This window comes from Podarcis gaigeae (genome assembly GCF_964106915.1).
Source record: "Podarcis gaigeae genome assembly, chromosome: 17".
Taxonomy (NCBI): Eukaryota; Metazoa; Chordata; class Lepidosauria; order Squamata; family Lacertidae; genus Podarcis; species Podarcis gaigeae.
The window spans coordinates 33,283,655-33,303,332 of NC_139694.1; the positions used below are offsets into that span (position 1 = coordinate 33,283,655).

Here is a 19,678-nt window from a genome sequence, read left to right on the forward strand (position 1 = left end):
GGAACTTCACCAAATCAAGGCTGAATACTCAAGTGATTCTCCTAAAAGGAAAACCTTGTGCTAGAAAGTAACTCAATTCCTCATTGACAAGTTGACAGGCCAAGCAGCTTTCCATAGGATGGGATGATAACTTCATGTAAGAGTCAACTAGAGAGTAGCCATGCTATCATTTATTTTCTACTATCCTATATTCTCTCTCAAGAGTAGAATTTTATATACTCTTAAACCACTTTTTGGCAAGTGCCCTTGCTTTGCTATGGAGCACATAGTTGCTCAGAGTACAACGATCATCCAAACACAGTACAACACAACAAATTGTTTATGGGCCAGACATGAAGTTTAATTTAATAGAAATTTTCTTCAATCTTCCATACATTCAAGTGTGAACAAGTGAGATGACTCCTTGTGTTAGTCTCTGCCTCCACAGGCTCTTCAGTTCCTAGCTCTCTGCCCGGACACATCTAAAGCAGAAATTTATCACCCCCACCCCTAGTGATCTTCCAGCTGAAGCTCTGCAATGACCACCACCACACCCTGACACACACAAGGCTGTCATATGAAATATCTAAAAGCTAAGGGTGCCATCCAAATTGGGTTAAAAGTAATAGTTTGCTTTGCCCATTGCACTTTGTGCTTTTTAAAAAAGCACCTGATTTGTCTAATGGGCACAGCAGCAAAAGTGACCGTTACTACTCTTAGAACAAGACAGGATGTCAACATCCGTTGTCTTACACATCATACAATACTGGCTGTCTCAATTTTGTTTTCCTGGAAGCCATCTAATATTCTATTCCCAGGTATCCCACCCCTTTTAAGTATGAAACCACCATTTGGAGCTTCAAGTATCTTAAAAGGATAAGCAAAAGGACAGGCAATACAGGAGAGTTCTGCTTTATGGACATCCAATTCTGGAGGGTGACTGGAGTCAAACTTTAGTGAAAAAGTGGCCATATTCTTAAAAAAAAAAAAGAAATAGAGATGGTCAATGGCATCATCTCCATTTCAAAGGGTTATGTTCCTACAGTTAGCCACCTTAGGACGCAGGTTCTAGTTCGCCCTCTACACACATGAATGAATAACTGATGACATTTGGGAAGAGGGTTAAGACAAACAAACACACCAATAAAAAAAAAGTTCTTTTGTCTCATAGAGACATTACTGTTATTCCCCTCTCCTTTGTTGGGTTCAACCAAGCAGACTGCATGGTACAGGCCCAGGGCGAGGCTCAGCCAACAAGCACACCTAACCACCCCTAATCACAGCTCATCCTTCAGTGGGCCATCTGTTTCTTCCTCCTCATCCTTTTCTTCCTCTTCCTCCTCATCCTCTTCATCCTCCTCATTATCTTCACCCTCCGGCTCATCGTCTCCCTCCTCTTCTTTCTTCTTCTTGTCTTCTTCCTCCTGCTTCTTTCGTTGCTCCTCATCCTGCTGCTCTTTCATTTTCTTCTCAGCATCCTAGTGACAATTTAAAGGGATATATGTTCTTGAATAGGGCTTATCATGTTAAGTAGGCCTCAGTAGTATGGTGCTAAAGGCTTGAAAACCATGCAGCTGCTCTCATCTCTCAGCGAAGATATATCATAGAAAATATAACTTACAGAAGTTAGGCAATTGCTACAAGCTTTGAGTGTTTCTTCATTCCATACTTAAAAACTCATGGAGGGCAGATAGATGCACAAATACAACAGATAGTAAGCAAAAGTCAAACCTCCATATTTAGACTGACAACTTCCCATTTGTGCACAATTGGCAAGGGGGCAGAACAGGGCGGGCTTATGCCCATCCCATTGACAGATACAGTACCTCAGAATGCTGCCTCTCCATGTAAATATGGAGTTGCTCGCATATGAACGGGGGAAGGCCATCACTTCCATACTTTACCCACTGTGTTTGACAAGGCATCTGGCTATTAAAGAGAAGCCTGAGCCTTGGGCTCTGATCCACCAACTAACTTAGCTTTCTATATCCCACCCTTCAGCATACTATACTTCCAAGGCTAATTCATGAAGTATTAAGAACATAATGATAAAAAGTAAGGAGCAGCAAGATAAAAGCAGTTGAAAACAAATTTGATAGAATCAGTTGAAAGAGACCCCCCCCCCCATAGGGCTGGGTGATATTTGGTTTTGAGTATTGTGCCAAATCACCAGCTAAATATTGTGACATTACAAACATTGTGGTATATCAGTATAAGGATGAAGCAACATTGGCTGGCTTCATGGTTTTTCCTGTATCATTTTTGCCAGCACCTGCTTTTATGAGTCACTGCTCCCTGTTTGAGGCAGGGGAGAGCTGAGCCAGCAGAGCAAATACGGGCTGCAGGAATTCAGAGAAGCATTGGTTGGCTTCATGGTTTTTCCCACATTGTGATTTTTGCAACACACACCAGGATTCGTGATATTTTGCAAGGTCAAAAATTATGAAACCAGTATCACAATATGGACTTCAAACCGGTTTTGGATGATATATCATGGAAGGAATGAGATGGAGGCCAAAAGTCACCCTCAACATTTTAACATAGTCCATAGCAGTTTCTAAAGTTCAGAATCTGGAACTTGCTCATTTGAAGTGGAGATGGATTATTCATTTAAAGCACTTTACAGAACCTAGGTAAAACAAGATGATGTGGTGATGACCCTGGCCATAAAGATCAAGAAAAATGACTTCTCACCTTAGTGGCACCCCAGGTTTCATTGCCAACTTCTTCAGCAAATTTCTCATCATCAGTAATCAGGAAGTTGTCAAAAATGGTGCCAGACTTGACCTGTAGCAAACAACAACAATGAGCTCCAATGTTTCTACATAACTCTTTAGGTTTCTGACAGCTTATAAAGCAATGAAACGTTTCAGCATCATCAGCCATAATTTCTCCACCAACCGCTCCAGATTCATTTAAGTATTTACACTCTACTTTTCTCTCATAAATCTTGCAGCTGAACACAGAATAAGACATCACAAAAGCTGCTGCTTTTGATACCACATTTTGAATCAAGACCACTTTAATAGCATAACTATTAGAGTCTTGGATAAAGATTGTTTATACGTTCTCTTTTATTACTACATCATAGTTATGGTATTCCTATAATTTGGTGTCTGTTTGGACACAAAACTGCCTTAGACTTGAGACTGCTCACGACTTCTATTAACATTTATATTACTTATTTCAATAATTTGTATCCTGCTTCCCCACTAAATGAATGCTTGAGAAAATTGGCTGCTGTGGCAACTAATTTATCAAGTTAATATGTTTTCTATTTCATCAAAGCATACACAACAGGAGTATATACAACAATCCTGAAAGTCAGGAATGCCACCAATAAATCCAGAATATATTCAGATGTTGGGGCAGGAAGCATTGGAAAAACAGGAAACTATGCAAACTTGAATCCTTAGATAACATTCTTCTATGCTTAACATCTGACGTGAACTTTTTAATTGTAAGCTTCTGGCCAGGTATATTAATGTGGTAACTTCTATGTAGTTTGTTGTGAACTGAGCATGGAGAAGTGGGATATTGTATCAAGAACTCACCTGCCACAAGTCCAAGCCAATGACACCAAAGTTTTCAAAGAAGTAAAGGTCGGGATCAGGAGTGTACTCAGGATTATCTATCTCGGGATGAATCCATTTCCCTTTGTAGTTGGGGTTGTCTATCTGACGAGGTTTCCACTCCCCCTGCAAAAATATAAAAAACATAGGAAATCCAGAACCATTTTTAATAGAGCCAGTTTTAAAATAAATCTCCAATACTTAGTGGCCAGCACATTTGACAACTTAAGCATGGAAGGGACAAAAGAATAAAAAATGAATGGTTTGCATTAATTCCAGTTTTAATTCAACCTTCTTATACATGTATGTGTACATTCCATATAAGGCTCTGGTGGAGTTTTAAAAAAGGACACAAATTACCGTACTTTTCAGTGTATAAGACTAGGGTTTTTTTACTAAAAAAAATAATAATATCATGTTTAAGATAGGGGGTCATTTTATACATGGATTGTGCATGGGGGAACGTGGGATTGGTTGATGCCGCAAGCCGGAGATTGTCTGCAGTGTGTTATTGGTATCTGATGCAACGGGTAGTTGATTGGGTGTCACTGTGGCAATTGGGGACAGACCTTAGGAGGATGTTGTGACACGTGTGTGTTAGCATCTGTCAGGCAGGTGAGTGATTTCCTCCCAAAAAAGCTCAACAACTCTGGGCAACCTCCCCCCATTTTCTTAACTTTTAGTCCCCAAAATAAGGAGTGTGTTATACACAGAAAAGCATGGTATGTTCATATTCCTGCCTTGTTCAAAACATCCAAGATTCAATTTGATTTTTTTTCACCTGGATCATACTATTAACCAATATACCTTGTTTTCAACACGTCTAAAACTACCTACCCAGAAAAACAAAGATAACACTGAAATTTTATATATAGCAAGGCCATCTTAGACCAAGAGCTTGAAGTCTAATTCCAGTATGATAAGTAAGTGTGATGGTTTTAAATCCATAGTAACAAACCCTCTTTGCATTAAGAGGTGTTTCAAGGGCAACCGTTAGAACCAACACCCTATAAAGATTTAATCTAACTCCTATTTGCAGAGGACTAAAATATTCTATATTAAAAATGACATTTTGATTAAAGACTAATTAATCATGGTGGAGATCACTTTAGAAGAGGCATTCATCTGTGTAAGGGACAAGGGGGTGCCTCTTCTAGGATTGCTTTCTTTTAGAAGTCTATTACTCAATTAATTAGAGACACTTAAGTGAGGAGTTTGGTGGTGTGGCTTTAAAAATGAAAACATCCAACACTGCAGCCTTAGCCACTATTTACCTTATATTCTGGATTTTGGATTACTGGTGGTTCCCACTCGCCATCCATCTCTTCATCCCAGTCCTCAGGCTTCTTGGCATCAGGATCAGGAATATGTTCTGGCTTATCCCAGTCCTGAAAACAAGTTGGGGGGGAAACGGGTATTAGGCAACCTTCTCACCCAACCAAGATCAGTATTCCTTCCTGCATTGCAAGGGGTTGGGCTAGATGACCCTCAGGGTCCCTTCCAACTCTACAATTCTATGATTCTGCACAGCCATCAGTTGAAACTACAATGTCACAATCTCTTCTCACCCACTCACAAAGAACGTAACCATTTCCCCAGCTCCCTCTTATTGTCTACCCCACAGTTGAAACTCTGGTTTCAAGTCTGGTGCCTCTGTTTACATTGCTCTTAAGTGCTGTGTACATTGTTGGTGCTATACCGCCACTAGTACACACTAACCTCTGGTTTTGTGTCTTCAGGATCATCTATCTTTGCTCTTTCATCCCAGTCATCTGGTTTCTTTGCCTCTGGATCCTTAATTTTCTTGGGAGGCAGGAAATCCCAGTCATCCTCCAAGCTACCAGACTCCACTTTGTTGTTGTCAATCTTTACTTCATATGTGTTATCAGGCCGCACGATGAGGGTATAAAGATGTGTAAACTCGTCATCCTGTCAAAGGAAACAGCTTAAAACTGAGGATAACAGATTCCCTTTAGCCTAGGGTGGAATGCTTTTCAGCAAGAAAAAAAAGGCAGATTTAAGTCAAGCTTCCTTACAATTAAACAGAGTATTATTTACACAGCTTCATTTTTAGAACTAGGCTTTGCTTAGTTTGCAAAATGAATACATTTTGCATGCTTTCATTTTTTATCTATGGGGAGTGCCTTATTCCCATAGGGCCTCTACTGTGAACAACAATTAAATATCAAAACCTGCACACTGGACAATTCTCCTATTTCCAAACAATTAAATGCCCACAATTGTTTGAGGCAAGGCTGAAATTTCTGGGTAGATTCAGAATAGTATTTTAATGATATAAAAAATGAATGTTAGAAAGTAAATAGTTGCATCTGATAAATGAACAAAAGTATCAATTTAGACAAAAGACTCATTTAACTCTATGTTACAGAGCATCAACATGTTAAATTAATAAGAAATTTCGTACAGTATTTATAAAATTCTACCCAATGGTAGGCCTATGCAGAGTAGCTTCATTGAAAATAATGGCCAGTGATCTCACTGGGTGCAGTCCAATAATAACTTGAGAATACAACCTAATATCTGGTTTGATTTAATTTAATATCAGTTGTATCCATTTTTATCCATATTGCTTTCTTTCTAGGATCAGAATTTCAAAAGGACTTTGCTCAGTTAGGTCTCCAGACACTCACTTTACAACGGATGTCCTTATTGATTAAGACATTTTTGCCTTTGTAGTTGAAGATCACATGAACTTTCTTGGTACCTGGGCCACAGATATCAGGACCTGTATTGGAGACAAAGGGCATAGGATTCATAACAATTAAAATGGAGGCCCACACCCAGATGATCAAAAGGGGGCAGGAAGCATTCAATTCAGTCTCAGACTAACACCACAATGCCCACTTACAAGAATACAGAAAATACTCAGGAGTTCACTACTGCATAGCTTAATCATTCCCTAATAACAAACGATATTTCTCAAATTAGGTGCCATTCCAAATTAGGTGCCATTCCAATGTAAGTGTTGCAGAATGGTTTCCAATGCTTGCCTAGCACCAGGCAAGGCTATACCCCCTGCCCTCTAAAAACCAAACACCATCATGCCCATTTACTAGCATACATGGAGGAGACCCAAGGGAAGGAGCATCAACCCTCAATTTGCTGCATGGGCCTCTTGTTGACCCCCTCCTACAGCCTTACAGATTAGCAACTGCCCAGACAAGTATGTATTTCAAGCACACTCACCAAACATGATGTTGTACTCAGAATCTCCATGCATGTCCTCTTGGTTCAGGGTTGAGGGAAAGAGTTTCACATAGCCACCTCCACAGTCAATGTTTTGTTCATGTTTCACTGTGAACTGAACCACCAGGGTCTTATCCTTGTTGCTGAAGCGATCAAAGTTAGCAGAGAGTGCATAGAAACGAGCATCCTGACTTGTCTGAAGTCCTGGGAAGATGAAACACAGTCAAGGTGTATATAAGAAACGGGGATATCGTTATTATAGATGACAATAGTGTGCAAATCTGATCATACAATACCCTCACAGAAACCCTCTCAAGTTTTTTATTACCTGGGAGGCAAGAAGTGGAAGAATAATCCAATGTTTACAAGTCTGTCTACAAAAGTTGTGGCAAGTGAAAACTCAGGGATGGCCTGATATACTACCATTTAATAAGGCAAGCCTGATCCTGTGCAACACTGCAATCACCACCTTCAGATTTAGGACTCCATTGTGACTGAATTAAGAGAACACAGTCCTCCAGAACATCTCCTTACCTTTGTCTTTCTCTGCATCTCCATAGAATTTGCCAGCAGTAAGCTTGAATTTCCCATAGTCAGACTTGTGCTTTGATTCTACCCAACGGTTTGTCCAGGCATCTAAAAGGAACGAAAGGAACAAATTTTGAAACTAAAGAGCTACAATGATTCACCACATACATTTGGTTAACACTGGGCTACAAATGCTCCCAAGACCACAGAGGGCAAATAAAACCATTCAAATGCAACATGTGGCACAAACATTTTTTTCTGTTCAGTTACAAAAATAATTTTTGCAACAAGCTTACAACGTTTTTGCAATGTTGCAGTGACTCTGTACAAGGAAGCAAAACGTCAGTCAAAATCAGTCAGTTTTGGTTGCAAAAGTTCAGGCCCCACCTTGATTCTTTTAAAATCAACTTACCACTCAACTTGAAGCTAAAATGGACTATCTGGTATGATGACTACAGGTATGAGTTGGGTCCAAAACCTTGCTCTTGGCCATGACATGTAATGGCAGTCCCAGGACAAGACAGTCTCAGGACAAATGCCCAACACATCTACTTTGCTTGAAGTGATTTAGCATATAATGGGTTGTGACAGATTTATATGTGGCCAACATCCCAACCCCTTTTCAATGCTGTGATGCATATGAGATCTGTATGCTGATTCTGCTTTACTTGTTATTAGATGACTTCCCCTGTTGGCTACTGCAACTCTTTCCAATCTGGCTCACACCAGGTATTTTGGGAGCACAATTCCCCAGCAGGCATGCACCAAGTTAGTGAATTGTGATTTACTAAATGGTCTTGTTTTTGTGGGTTCCCTTGATCTTTCCTCCCAGCCAGATCTACTTCACAAGGTTGTGGAAGATCAAGTTGGCAACATGAATTTGACCCATAGCTCATTAAAAGGGTGGAATTCAAAAATTGATTAGTGAGCAAATTCTGATCATGTGTTAGTTAACTTGAACTAGAATTTGTTAAGATGAAACACTTGTCTTAACCTGCAAAATCCTAGCAACAATTTCAGCAGAGAATAAGATGTGCTTTGCCTGATCACTGCAGACGCAAATGGTCTACCCAATTTCTATCCACCATAAAATGCCTACAAATAATATGCTATAACAAAAAAGCAGTATTAGCATCTTCACTTTGGGGGTACCGGTCCCATTTAAGACAGGGCACTGCAACTGCATGGCTTTCAAATGAAACAGCTTTGCTATAAAAATAATTTTAAAAATGTGTAATTAAGTGTTCAGGTCCAGAAATGAAAGGATTAACACACAATCCTACACGTGTCAAAATCATATGCCAATGTGTTAAACATGGTTTACTCCAAGTTAAATGGATGAAGATTGCAGCTTAAATCTCTACAAAGAGGAACAAGAGAAGACATATGTCAGACACTCCACAGCAGCTGGGCCTCAGCTAGTATTATCAAAAGGCTCTACTGGACAATAGTTCACTCCTGCAGCAGTGGTATACCAAAAACTAGTCTTGAGGTGCTAAAACAAGCTAAGCAGCTTCCACTCCCATCGTGCACCAACACCCCTTTCTATCCTTATAGCCATGCACATAACCACACGAAAACCACCATATTTCTGTAGAGTTTTTAAGAGAAAAACCAGCTGGCAGTGTCTACACTGCTTTTCAATTCTCCACACCAGGATGCACCTGTCATTTTCGATACTCCAGCAATGGGCGGTCTGTGTGTTCTAGAGACATCCCCACAGCGATCTATTTAGTCCGTGTTCTATATCCCCATGGCCCCTGCTGATTATGGCTTAATTACCAACTCCCCATCGCATCCCAGGTCTAGACTAGACACAACAAGACCTATGTCCTCATCACACATGCAGTTAAGGTGGCATCCTCCCCAATGTATGTATGTGTGTGTGTGTGTTCAGGGAGGGGGTATAGCAGGTTCCATCACATCTGCTAGCTTCTCTCAAGCGAGGCTCTTATAAACATCAGCTCAAAGGCAGCATAGGAAGCTGCTCCTGTGAAATGAGAAGAGTATTGGCAGGCTGAGTTGCTCCTGAAAAAATGGGAAGGAGTGTGTCAGAATGAACGCATCAAGTTCCCCCTCTTAAGGTGCAAGGCTTGTTAATTGCCCATTTTTACCTGGGGGGGGGGGGAGCAGCCATACGTTCCTCTCCACATCCTGCCCTTCCTGTGACAGATCCTGGAGCTCCCAAGGAAGCAAGCAAGCCCCTTCTCACTCCCTACACCAGCCCTTAAGGGACGCTTTCTTCCTCCTGGTTCTGACAGCTGCAGCGCTCGCTCGCCCCCCCCCCCCCGAAACCGAAACCCGGCCCGCTCCCAGCCGTGCCTCGGCCTTTGCTGGCTTAAGCCGCATAGGGACCTCCACCCCACAGCCCATCCTCCAACCCCAACAGGGGAATAACGCCGACCCCGTCCGCCCTCACGAGGCCGCATCGCGTGGAAATACCAGAAGGGCTGCATGGAAAGGCGAATATCGCGATCCTGTCATTCGACATTTGGCAATTCGAGGGGGGGGGGCAGAGCCTCCTAAGATGGCGGGGGGAGCAATTACATCGACGCCCCCCCCCCCGCCGCCTCTAAGCCCCTCCTGAGGCGGCACAGCCCTAAGCGAGGCCCGAACCCCCGCGGCCCAAGGGAAGCCCACCCGGCCCCCGGGAGCCTCCAACCCGGCCCCCCAGCCAGCCAGCCAGCAGCGACCCTCACCTCCGTCCCCGAACTCCTCCCTGAAGTACTGGGCAGGCCCGGCCGACGCGAGAGCCAGCAGAGAGCAGAAGGCGAAGAAGGGACCCATCTCCCTGTGTAGATTTTATTTCCCCGCGAGGAGGCCCTTTCAAGAAAAGCGAAAGCTTCGGTGACGGACACCGACGACAGAGCAACTGCGGCCGGTGAGGAGCTTTCGGTGCCCTTTTATAGGGCTCTCCTCCGAACGCCCGCCCACGCCGCGCTCCGATTGCTCCATCCGGCCCCGGCCGGCGCTGCTATTGGTCCACCGGCAGCGCGGCGGGCTGGGCGGCACCCCCGAACGTTGGCGTCCCAGATGGCTGCTTCTTATTGGCCGCCGGTCCCGGCCAATGAGGCACGACCACGCGTTCGGGGGGAGCCGCCCCCTCCCCTCCGCCGTGGATACGTCACCCGATCTTTTTCCCCTTTTTTTTCGCAACAGCCCCACGTGAGCCTAGCGGGGTTTTAAAGGGCCAGTTCACGGCAATCTTTCCCACGCCCACCCCATCGCCTCCCAAGCCAACGCGTTAACTGGAATAGCCATATGCAGAATGCGTTCCCAGCACTAACAAGCACACCAAGGAAGCACAGTGAACAGCTGAATCAGCCTTGTGCTGTCTAGCCAGGCACTATCTAAATCAGGGGTCAGCAAACTATATGAATCTATAAGGCCCATGCAGATGATCTAGTATAAGGTCACTTGGTGGGCTTTCTCACTGAGCAGGTTTACAACCCCGCCTCCATCCCCAAGATATTTCTATTAGGAACGACAACATCTCATGAGGCATCTGATGAAGTGCACTGTGGTCCAGGAAAACTTAAGCTTTAAGAAATGTGTTAATCTTCCAGGTGTGTTCTTACGGTGCTGTAAGGTGTGGAAGCAACTGTTGCTCTTCCAGCCCCAGCAATTTGGGGGAGGGTGGGGGGTAGGTACCTGTTTTGAGTACTATAGATCCAGGTTCCTTTCCAATTACAGTATTCGCCATCTGCCAGTACAATTTAGATCATGGGTAGGCAAAATAAGACCTGGGGGCCAGATCTGGCCCAATCGCCTTCTAAATCCGGCCCTTGGATGATCTGGGAATCAGCGTGTTTTTACATGAGTAGAATGTGTCCTTTTATTTAAAATGCATCTCTGGGTTATTTGTGGGGCATAGGAATTCGTTCATTATTATTTTTTCAAAATATAGTCCGTCCCCCCACAAGGTCTGAGGGACAGTAGACTGGCCCCCTGCTGAAAGTTTGCTGACCCCTGGCATAAAGCATAGAGACACAACCTGGACTAAAAAAATAGCAACCACAAATGAACAGAAAACAAAGGCAGCATGGTTGGGGCAGAAGAGGCTAATAATGATATAGGCTGCAGGGCTAATATAACAATTGTTATAATCATAAGGGCTTCGGTAGGATATATGAGAGACAGTTGCACAAGCAGGAAAAGACAGCTTTACTGGAACCAAATTATTATATTGGGGAAAGCCTGCATGCAGCACAGACAACCGCGCCACACACTGTCATAGCCATAGGCAACTGGGAACTCACAGCAGCCCTCAGAGCTTCTCTTCAGACCTCCTCGATTGCAGTCAGCAATCCCAGGTAGGCCTTCTTATTGTGCAGCTCAGCTACCTCTCCTCAGATAAAGGTAAAGGTAAAGAGACCCCTGACCATTAGGCCCAGTCGTGGCCAACTCTGGGATTGCGGCGCTTCCAGGTCATGTGGCCAGCATGACTAAGCCGCTTTTGGTGAACCAGAGCAGCGCACGGAAATGCCGTTTACCTTCTGGAGCAGTACCTATTTATCTACTTGCACTTCGACGTACTTTCGAACTGCTAGGTTGGCAGGAGCAGGGAGGGAGCAACGGGAGCTCACCCCGTCACAGGGATTCGAACCGCCGACCTTCTGATCGGCAAGTCCTAGGCTCTGTAGTTTAATCCACAGCGCCACCTGCGTCCCTCAGATAAGCAGAGCAAAGGTTATATGTCAAACAACCCCCTGCTTCTTTGATCCCATCAGAACCAAACAGGCAGCAGGAAGCCCTCCTATCTATGCACCTCAACCAGGGGCTTACCTAGGGCTTAGCCGGGTTGGCATGGGTGCTCCAGACTCAGGGGAGACAGACAAAAAGCTCTTAAACGCTCGCTCCTGCACTTATGCGAGCAAGCCATTGGTGTATAGAGAAAGGACAAGAGTTCTACCCAAGCCTCTACTGCAGGGGTCAGCAAACTTTTAAAGCAGGGGGCAAGTCCACTGTCCCTCAGACCTTGTGGGGGGCCGGACTATATTTTGGAAATAAAAAATGAACGAATTCCTATGCCCCACAAATAACCCAGAGATGCATCTTAAATAAAAGCACACATTCTACTCATGTAAAAACACCAGGCAGGTCCCACAAATAACACAGAGATGCATTTTAAATAAAAGGACACATTCTACTCATGTAAAAACATGCTGATTCCTGGACCGTCCACGGACCGGATTTAGAAGGCGATTGGGCTGGATCTGGCCCCCGGGCCTTCGTTTGCCTACCCATGCTCTACTGCTATTATTCTCCTTGGAGACCTTTTCAGGACCAAGGACCATAGCTGTCAATGTTTCCCTTTTTTCAAGGGAAATCCCCTTATTCTGAATAGGATTCCTCGCAAGAAAGGGGAAAAGTTGACAGCTATCCCAAGGACTGTATTGGCACCTTCCAGCCTCTGCAGAGAGGAGGGCATACACCAGTGGGCATGGCAAAAAAGGGTGTGTGGTCCACCCAACAGTTTATTGCCTGTGTCTTGACTGACACAGGAGTCAGTCAGGGAGTAGAGCAACTGTATTGCTGGCTTTCCTTCCCATCAGAATATATAGGCCCTCTGAAAAATGAGTTGCCACCTGGCTGTTTTTAAAAGCCTGTTCACAAAAGTATATTTTGCCATTTATCACAAGCATACTAACTTGGGTTTTCTTTGGTGGCTATCAGTAGACAATGTTCTGTAATGATGGAAGGACCCTGTATTTTCTTTGCTCTTTCCCCCCCCCCCTTTATTTAGATTAGCTTGGTTTTTTATTGTATTGTATGGCAAAAAAAAATCAATAAAATCTATGGGAGGCAGGGAAGACCCTGCTCTATATCACAAGCTGTTTCTAAATGGGCAGGAGTGGCTTGGGAAACCCAGCCAGATGGGCGGGGTATAAGTAATATATTATTATTATTATTATTATTATTATTATTATTATTATTATTAACACAGCATCCTCTCCTGCAAAGCTTAATGGGGGAGTGTGGGGCCATATGGGGAGAGGTACTTTCTAACAGCTAAATTATGGTTGTACATTTTTAGTGAGAATTTGATTGTTTTATCTTTTTTTGTAAACCACTTTCAGGTTTTTTCCCTAGAAATGGTATATAGTTTTTTTGTAAAATAATAAATAAATGCGGATCACACTGAGTTAACAGGCTTACACCCAATTAACTGTGTGCATTATTGCATCTGAAATATATGTAGCATACTCATAGTCTCTGTATCTTCAAAGTGTTGGAGATGAAAACAGCACCTTGAATTGTACCTAGAAGGTAACAGGTAATCAATGCAATTGCTACAGAACCACTTGAATATGTTATTTTCTCTTCCCCCCTGCCCACCAAAAAAGGGATCTTGGTCAGAGTTAGAACTGCTTGAATCTTCAGAGCAGTCTTCAAAAGCCACATTAGATCACAGTGCAGTAGTCTGTATCTGAGGTTGCACACACATGTATAAAGGCAACTCCAGGTCTGTGTTTTCCATAAGAGGCCCACCCAGCAAATCAGACATGACTGAAAAAATGCATTCTTGGCTGAAGACACTACTTTGGATTTCAGGAATAGTGCTAGATCCAGGAATACCGTAAGCCTGGTGATCTAGTCTTTCAGGGCTGCGTGGAGTAATGTATGCCACCACTAGACTTTTATGTCCCAATTATATTCTGCATTTCCAAAACTAAGCCTGCAATTCTATGCATACTTTTCCTGGGAGTGAGCTCCATGTGGGGCTTCATATCTGAGTAGATGCTATGATTGCACTGCAAGGCTCTCAAAATGGCTATTTCCCCCAGAGCCATTGGCTCTCCACCATCTGCTTCATCTTATCTGGATTCAACCTTTGCCCAATTCACTAGGCCCCCAGACAAACACTGGTTCAGAACACACTGCTGCTGCCCTTGTATTAGTTGAAAATAAAACACAGAGCTGTATATCATCTGCAGCCTACACAGAATTCCAACGCTCCAGAAATTTCTCTCAGGGGCTTTTGATAAACAAAGGTGACAGGACTGAAAAATGGGAAACAAAAGGCAATCTGATTTATCCACCCATAAAAACATATGAGGTAAAAGTTATCTCACAAATGGTTTATGGGGCGGGAGACCATGGTAATTTGACCCCAGCTGAAATGGCACAAAACACCTATTTATGAGAAGGCCTTTTTTTGTACAGTCCTCCCTACAATGCTATACCCCCTTCAACAGAGATGAGCAATTTCAATTTTATTAATTAGATTTGTGCATCATCCTTCATCCAAAGAGCACAGGGAGGTTCACAACAACAAAATACAAAATGAAAACACAATTATACTACCCCAAACTCCACAACAGGGGCTTCAGACAAACCCACTTGCCCCAAGGGGAGCAGAGAAGCTTCAAGGCAGACAGTTGTTTGTCTTTTCCGTTTTTAATGTATAGTTTTTATTGGTGCTTGTTATGTACTGAAGTTCTCACCCTGGGCCAGCAGGGGGATACTGTAGGTAGTTTTCACTCAGGTCCACATATGCAAATAAGGGATTGAAAGTAACATTCAGTGATTGTATAGTTACAGAAAGTGGTTACAGTTGCGTTCTAGTGGAGCTCTATATAAGCAGGCTGGCTGAACCCTTCAGTTCAGTTCAGTTCTGGCCTGTGAATAAACAAGAACCGTTTGAAGAATCGCTGTGTTGTCTGATATGTTCACCCACAACTTAACAGTGCTAATTATGGTGATACATTTTATGGAATTTCACTTCTATATGAGCAATACTGTATAATATTGTTTTATTGGCATCAGTCTGTCCCAATAGAAAATGGGAGTGCGCCTCTGGGGTTGAAGTAAAATTGCTGGAGAATCACAACACCTAATGTGGCTGCAAAGACACCCCCCTCTTGGCCTCACGGATGTAGTCCAAAGGAAAGCAGAGCCATATGTGTCACTCCAGCTTGGTTGCAGGGGTTGCCAGAGGGAGACGTACAAGGCACCATCCAACCGTCTTAGGGACTCCAGCCTGGATTTGTGTAAAGTTTACTCCTTAGCCTTTTCTTCTCCCAAAGATGTTCTGAAAGACCTGGACTTTTCCTTGGGGTTTATTCCCGCAGTCTTCCCTGCAAATCTGTGGCAGCAGAGGTTTAGGATCAGTTTTCCTTCTCCTAGATGGGCTATCTTCCCAGATTGACGAACCCCACCTGCCCTCTCATTTCCCTCTACAGCACATGCAAAAACTGCTTTATTGACTGTTGGAGCCACCATTGGTCTGGTCCATTGAATTCACTGGAGCCTGTCTTTGAATGCAGAGGAAGTCCCCAGCTCACCAAGGGTTTGAGCCAGTCAGGGAGTAGAGCAACTGTATTGCTGGCTTTCCCTCCCATCAGAATATATATTTCCTCTGAAAAATGAATTGCCACCTGACTGTTTTTAAAAGCCCATTCGGGTAAGTATATTTTGCCATTTCTCACGAACATACTAACTTGGGTTTTCTTTGGTTGTTATCAGTAGACAATGTTCTGTAATGATGGAACCCTGTATTTTCTTCTCTATTTATCTCTCTCCCCCTTTATTTAGATTAGCTTGGTTTTTTATTGTATTGTATGGCAAAAAGTTTCAATAAAATCTATGGGAGGCTGGAAAGACCCTGATCTATATCCAAGCTATCCAAGGGTTTGAGTCAAAGCCATTCCCAGGGTGTGGCCGCTGTCGGATGCTGACAGATTCTAGGAGCCACAGGTGAGAGCTGAGTGCAGAGAGCTAAGGAGCACGACATGTCGTCCACCAGAGATACTTCTCCTCCCCGAATGCCCCATATATCCCATAAATACTGCACACAGTACAGTGGCACCTCGGGTTACATACGCTTCAGGTTACATATGCTTCAGGTTACAGACTCCGCTAACCCAGAAATAGTGCTTCAGGTTAAGAACTTTGCTTCAGGATGAGAACAGAAATCGTGCTCCAACAGCGCGGCAGCAGCAGGAGGCCCCATTAGTTAAAGTGGTGCTTCAGGTTAAGAACAGTTTCAGGTTAAGCACGCACCTCCGGAATGAATTAAGTACTTAACCCAAGGTACCACTGTATATAAATACTATAAAATAGTATACAACTACTTTCAATGAATACATTTCTGCTGCATTTCATAACAAGCATTAGCAGAGCAAGGGTTCTTCATGCTATTCCTGTGGCTACTTAGTCCAGAAACTGTTAAGCCACTAAAACTCAAACTGAATATGTGGTTAGACACAGGATATGGCAGTTCTTCAGACATCTTGGCTGCTTCCCCTCCCCCCTAAATTTAGACACAGAATGGAGATTTCATCATGCATTTATATCAGACTGGAAGCAGACATGAACTGAGATCTGGCTCATTATTTTGCTCCAAGTGTGAGTGTTAGGACTTTGGTTCAGGGCCGGCCCTATGATGAGGCAGTCAGGTAGGTGCCTTAGGTGGCAGATGCTGAGCAGTGGAGAATAGACAGAACTATGAGTGCCACAAGGCCTCCCTGTACCCCCTACACTAGCCTGCTGCCCTCAAGTGCAGTGAAGGATACTGTCCCTTCATCAGTATTGAAGTACGACTCAACTACCAGGCCAATTGGCTTCTGTATGTGTGCTGGAGGAGGGCACCATCTTCTCCTTTGCCTCAGGCAGCAAAATGTCTTGAACCGGCCCTGGTCTGAGTGCTCTTCAAAGTACCATGCACACTTCTACTGTGCTGCCCTATTCTGGGAGACCCCCCTCCTGAGCTAAAACTCTCCCACATGAGAGGTGTGTGAGGCTGTGTGTCACACCATGTGGGGCACCCCCTACCTGAGTCTGCTGCAGGCAGGGGTTTATATTCTGATTGGCTGCCAATTGCACCAAATTCAGAGTGCATACCCAAAATGGTGTGGGTGCATGTGGAGTGAGGACCTGGTTTTCTGAGATGAAGCATAGGCCATTGTCTCTTATGGTAAGTATCCTGAGGCACCACCCTTTCGGTGGGTGTAGTTTGCGCCTAGTTACAATGCATACCCAACATTTCTCCGATGAAAATGGGGACGCCCTAAGGAAAGGTGGGACATTCCGGGATCAAATCAGAAACTGGGGTAGCTTCTGTAAATTCGGGACTGTCCCTGGAAATCAGGGACACTTGGGGGGACAATGGTATAGTAGCAAGCTGAGCAGGAATTGGATGTGTTGTATGTCCTTTGACCTGCCTGACCTTCTCCCTGCAATTGTTGGCTGCTCATATATACTCTTTCTTCGTGATTTCTCCTTTGTTCCATTTCTTATATGGGCCCTTCTAAAATCTCAGCTCATCTACATGTTTCTTATTCTTCTGCAGCCACGCCAGTTTCTTTAGATGCCTCAGACTGTTCTTTCTACAGCCTGTAGTAGTTGGAAACTGGATAGGCAGGTAGCATCTCGAGAAAACCCACGTCCCTGTTTCTGGAATACTTGCTGTATTTAGGGCAGGAACCCAGCTGTGCATACGGTGCAAATCACATGGAGTGGCTGGAGATGATTGGGTGCTGAGGCACTCTGTCTGTGTGTGTGTACTGCATGGATTGGATGTGCTGCTAACACAGATCACCCCTAAGTTAGGCACACCCTAAACACCGTGCCAGAACAGACGTTGCTGATGTTCTTCCACTGGATTTGATTAACCACAGTCTTGTGCAACACATCATGCTCTTTGCTTGAGGTGAAATTAATAGACCAGGGCCGTGAGCCATACAGGCCAGTTCGGTGCATAATTATTCAAAGTAAGCCTGCGTAATTCAAATATACTTGATCCCCAGGTGGGTGTGCATACGATCACAGCCTGTGTAAGATTATGAAGAAATTAGAAATTAGAGCCTTAAAACAAAGAAGGAAATCATGAAGGATAAAATTATCAGAGGCTGCTATCTCTAGCTCAGAGGTTGCCTCTGATTACCAGCTGCTAAGGGAGGAAGGTTATTGCCTCCCTATCTTACTTATGGGCTTCCCAGAGGCATTGAGTTAAAACAGGATACTAGACTTCGTAGTTGCTATAACCTTCAATCAGATCCTGCAAGTCTCTTCAAGGAGGCTTGAGTCTGACCAAAGTAAAAATAAATAAATACATTACTTCTGGTAAATGAGCCACCATAGCAGCTAGAGGTCTATGAAAATTTGTGTCCTGGGCTTTTTAGACTTGTCCACCCATGTACTATCTGAAACCAAAGGGGCACATTGTTTGCCAAATGTGATTCCCGCCCCCAGGTCTCCTACCCCACTACCAAGACTTGTACACCAGAGAAAAGGAAAGTGTCTGTCTTGGAATGCTTACTGTCTGATAACAAGCGAATTGGCAGCTTCCTTATGCTCTGTGTGTTCAACAGCAGACAAAACATTTCCTGATACATAACTCAGTTTAATATATAACTTGGTGATCATAATGCCAATAAAAGATTCACCTAGTCAAGCCTGCAAGTGGCTTCTGTTAAAGATTATAAGAACTGGGCTAGTTTGTTTGTTTTTATGTGGCAATCCTAAACTCTCACCAGGTGCCCCAAAAGACAGCACTCCTATGCCTTTAATAGTTCTGTAGAAAACAGATGAAGAGGCAGAAATCTCAGGAATGATCTGGATTGATGATGAGGCATTATGATGGGGTGGGGAGGAAGGAGAGAGAGCGAGAGAGAGCCGGTACGGATTTACCAGAAGTGGCAGTTTAAGCAACTTTCTTCACTTCCCTGCATAAGAAGCTGTACTAAGTGTCTTCTTTCTCACAGCTGCTGAAAGTGCCCAAGTCATCCTACGACTGGAAAGCAAAAATAATGTGGAATGCAGCACATTGCATTGATGATCAGGGATAGAATATTGCTTTTTCGTGTTTTGTACATCATCCTGAGATCTAATATGATGAATGTTTTAATATAATATAATATAATATAATATAATATAATATAATATAATATAATATAATATAATATAATATAATATAATATAAAATATAATAATATAAATGTTTTAAATAAATAATGTTTTAAATGAATAAATCCTTATATTTAATAGTTATGAAGAAGTGGGGCTTTTGATGGTCCCACAAACACACTCCTGCACTGGACTGATACATCACAACACTTTGGGGAGGGGGTCCTGTTGGATATGGAATCAGGACCTAAAAGAACAGAAGGAGCAGAACTGGAGGTGCTGGTGTTCAAAATGAAATATTCTTTAAAGCAGTCAAATATGGCTGATGGTGCTCTGAAGACCAAAGGGGAAAGACTTTATAAACCAAAAGAGCGACGGCGAAAGAGAAGGAAAGAGATGAGGCGGCCTTAATGCAGGGAAGATTTTGACACATTAAGAAGGCTAGAACAGACCATTCTGTAGTGCAAAATCTAATAGGTATGCCCCAGGTCCCTTTGCAGTATTATCCCCCTATAAATATTGCTGCTGCCCCAGACAGACAA

At 43.5% G+C, this 19,678-nt stretch overlaps 1 protein-coding gene across 1 annotated transcript; it reads right to left on the bottom strand.

Annotated features, from left to right (window-relative positions):
* Positions 1-315: 315 nt before the first annotated feature.
* CALR (calreticulin) lies at positions 316-10,188 on the bottom strand. The gene is made up of 9 exons (XM_083719418.1): positions 9,986-10,188; positions 7,293-7,394; positions 6,759-6,962; positions 6,203-6,297; positions 5,271-5,480; positions 4,826-4,939; positions 3,534-3,677; positions 2,674-2,766; positions 316-1,457 (listed from the first exon to the last, which is right to left on the bottom strand). Exons 1-9 carry the CDS (start codon positions 10,071-10,073, stop codon positions 1,257-1,259), a joined length of 1,251 nt encoding a protein of 416 aa, XP_083575544.1. The 5' UTR covers positions 10,074-10,188; the 3' UTR covers positions 316-1,256.
* Between the last annotated feature and the right edge of the window lie 9,490 nt (positions 10,189-19,678).

What these genes read in the sequence shown, in the direction of transcription:
- CALR (XM_083719418.1), bottom strand. Translation starts at nt 10,073, where the DNA reads ATGGGTCCCTTCTTCGCCTTCTGCTCTCTGCTGGCTCTCGCGTCGGCC. An exon ending in TCCAAAATCCAGAATATAAG is followed by an intron (nt 3,678 to 4,825) that starts GTAAATAGTGGC and finishes ATATTTTTGCAG; the next exon opens with GGGGAGTGGAAACCTCGTCA. An exon ending in TTGGCTTGGACTTGTGGCAG is followed by an intron (nt 2,767 to 3,533) that starts GTGAGTTCTTGA and finishes TGTTTGCTACAG; the next exon opens with GTCAAGTCTGGCACCATTTT.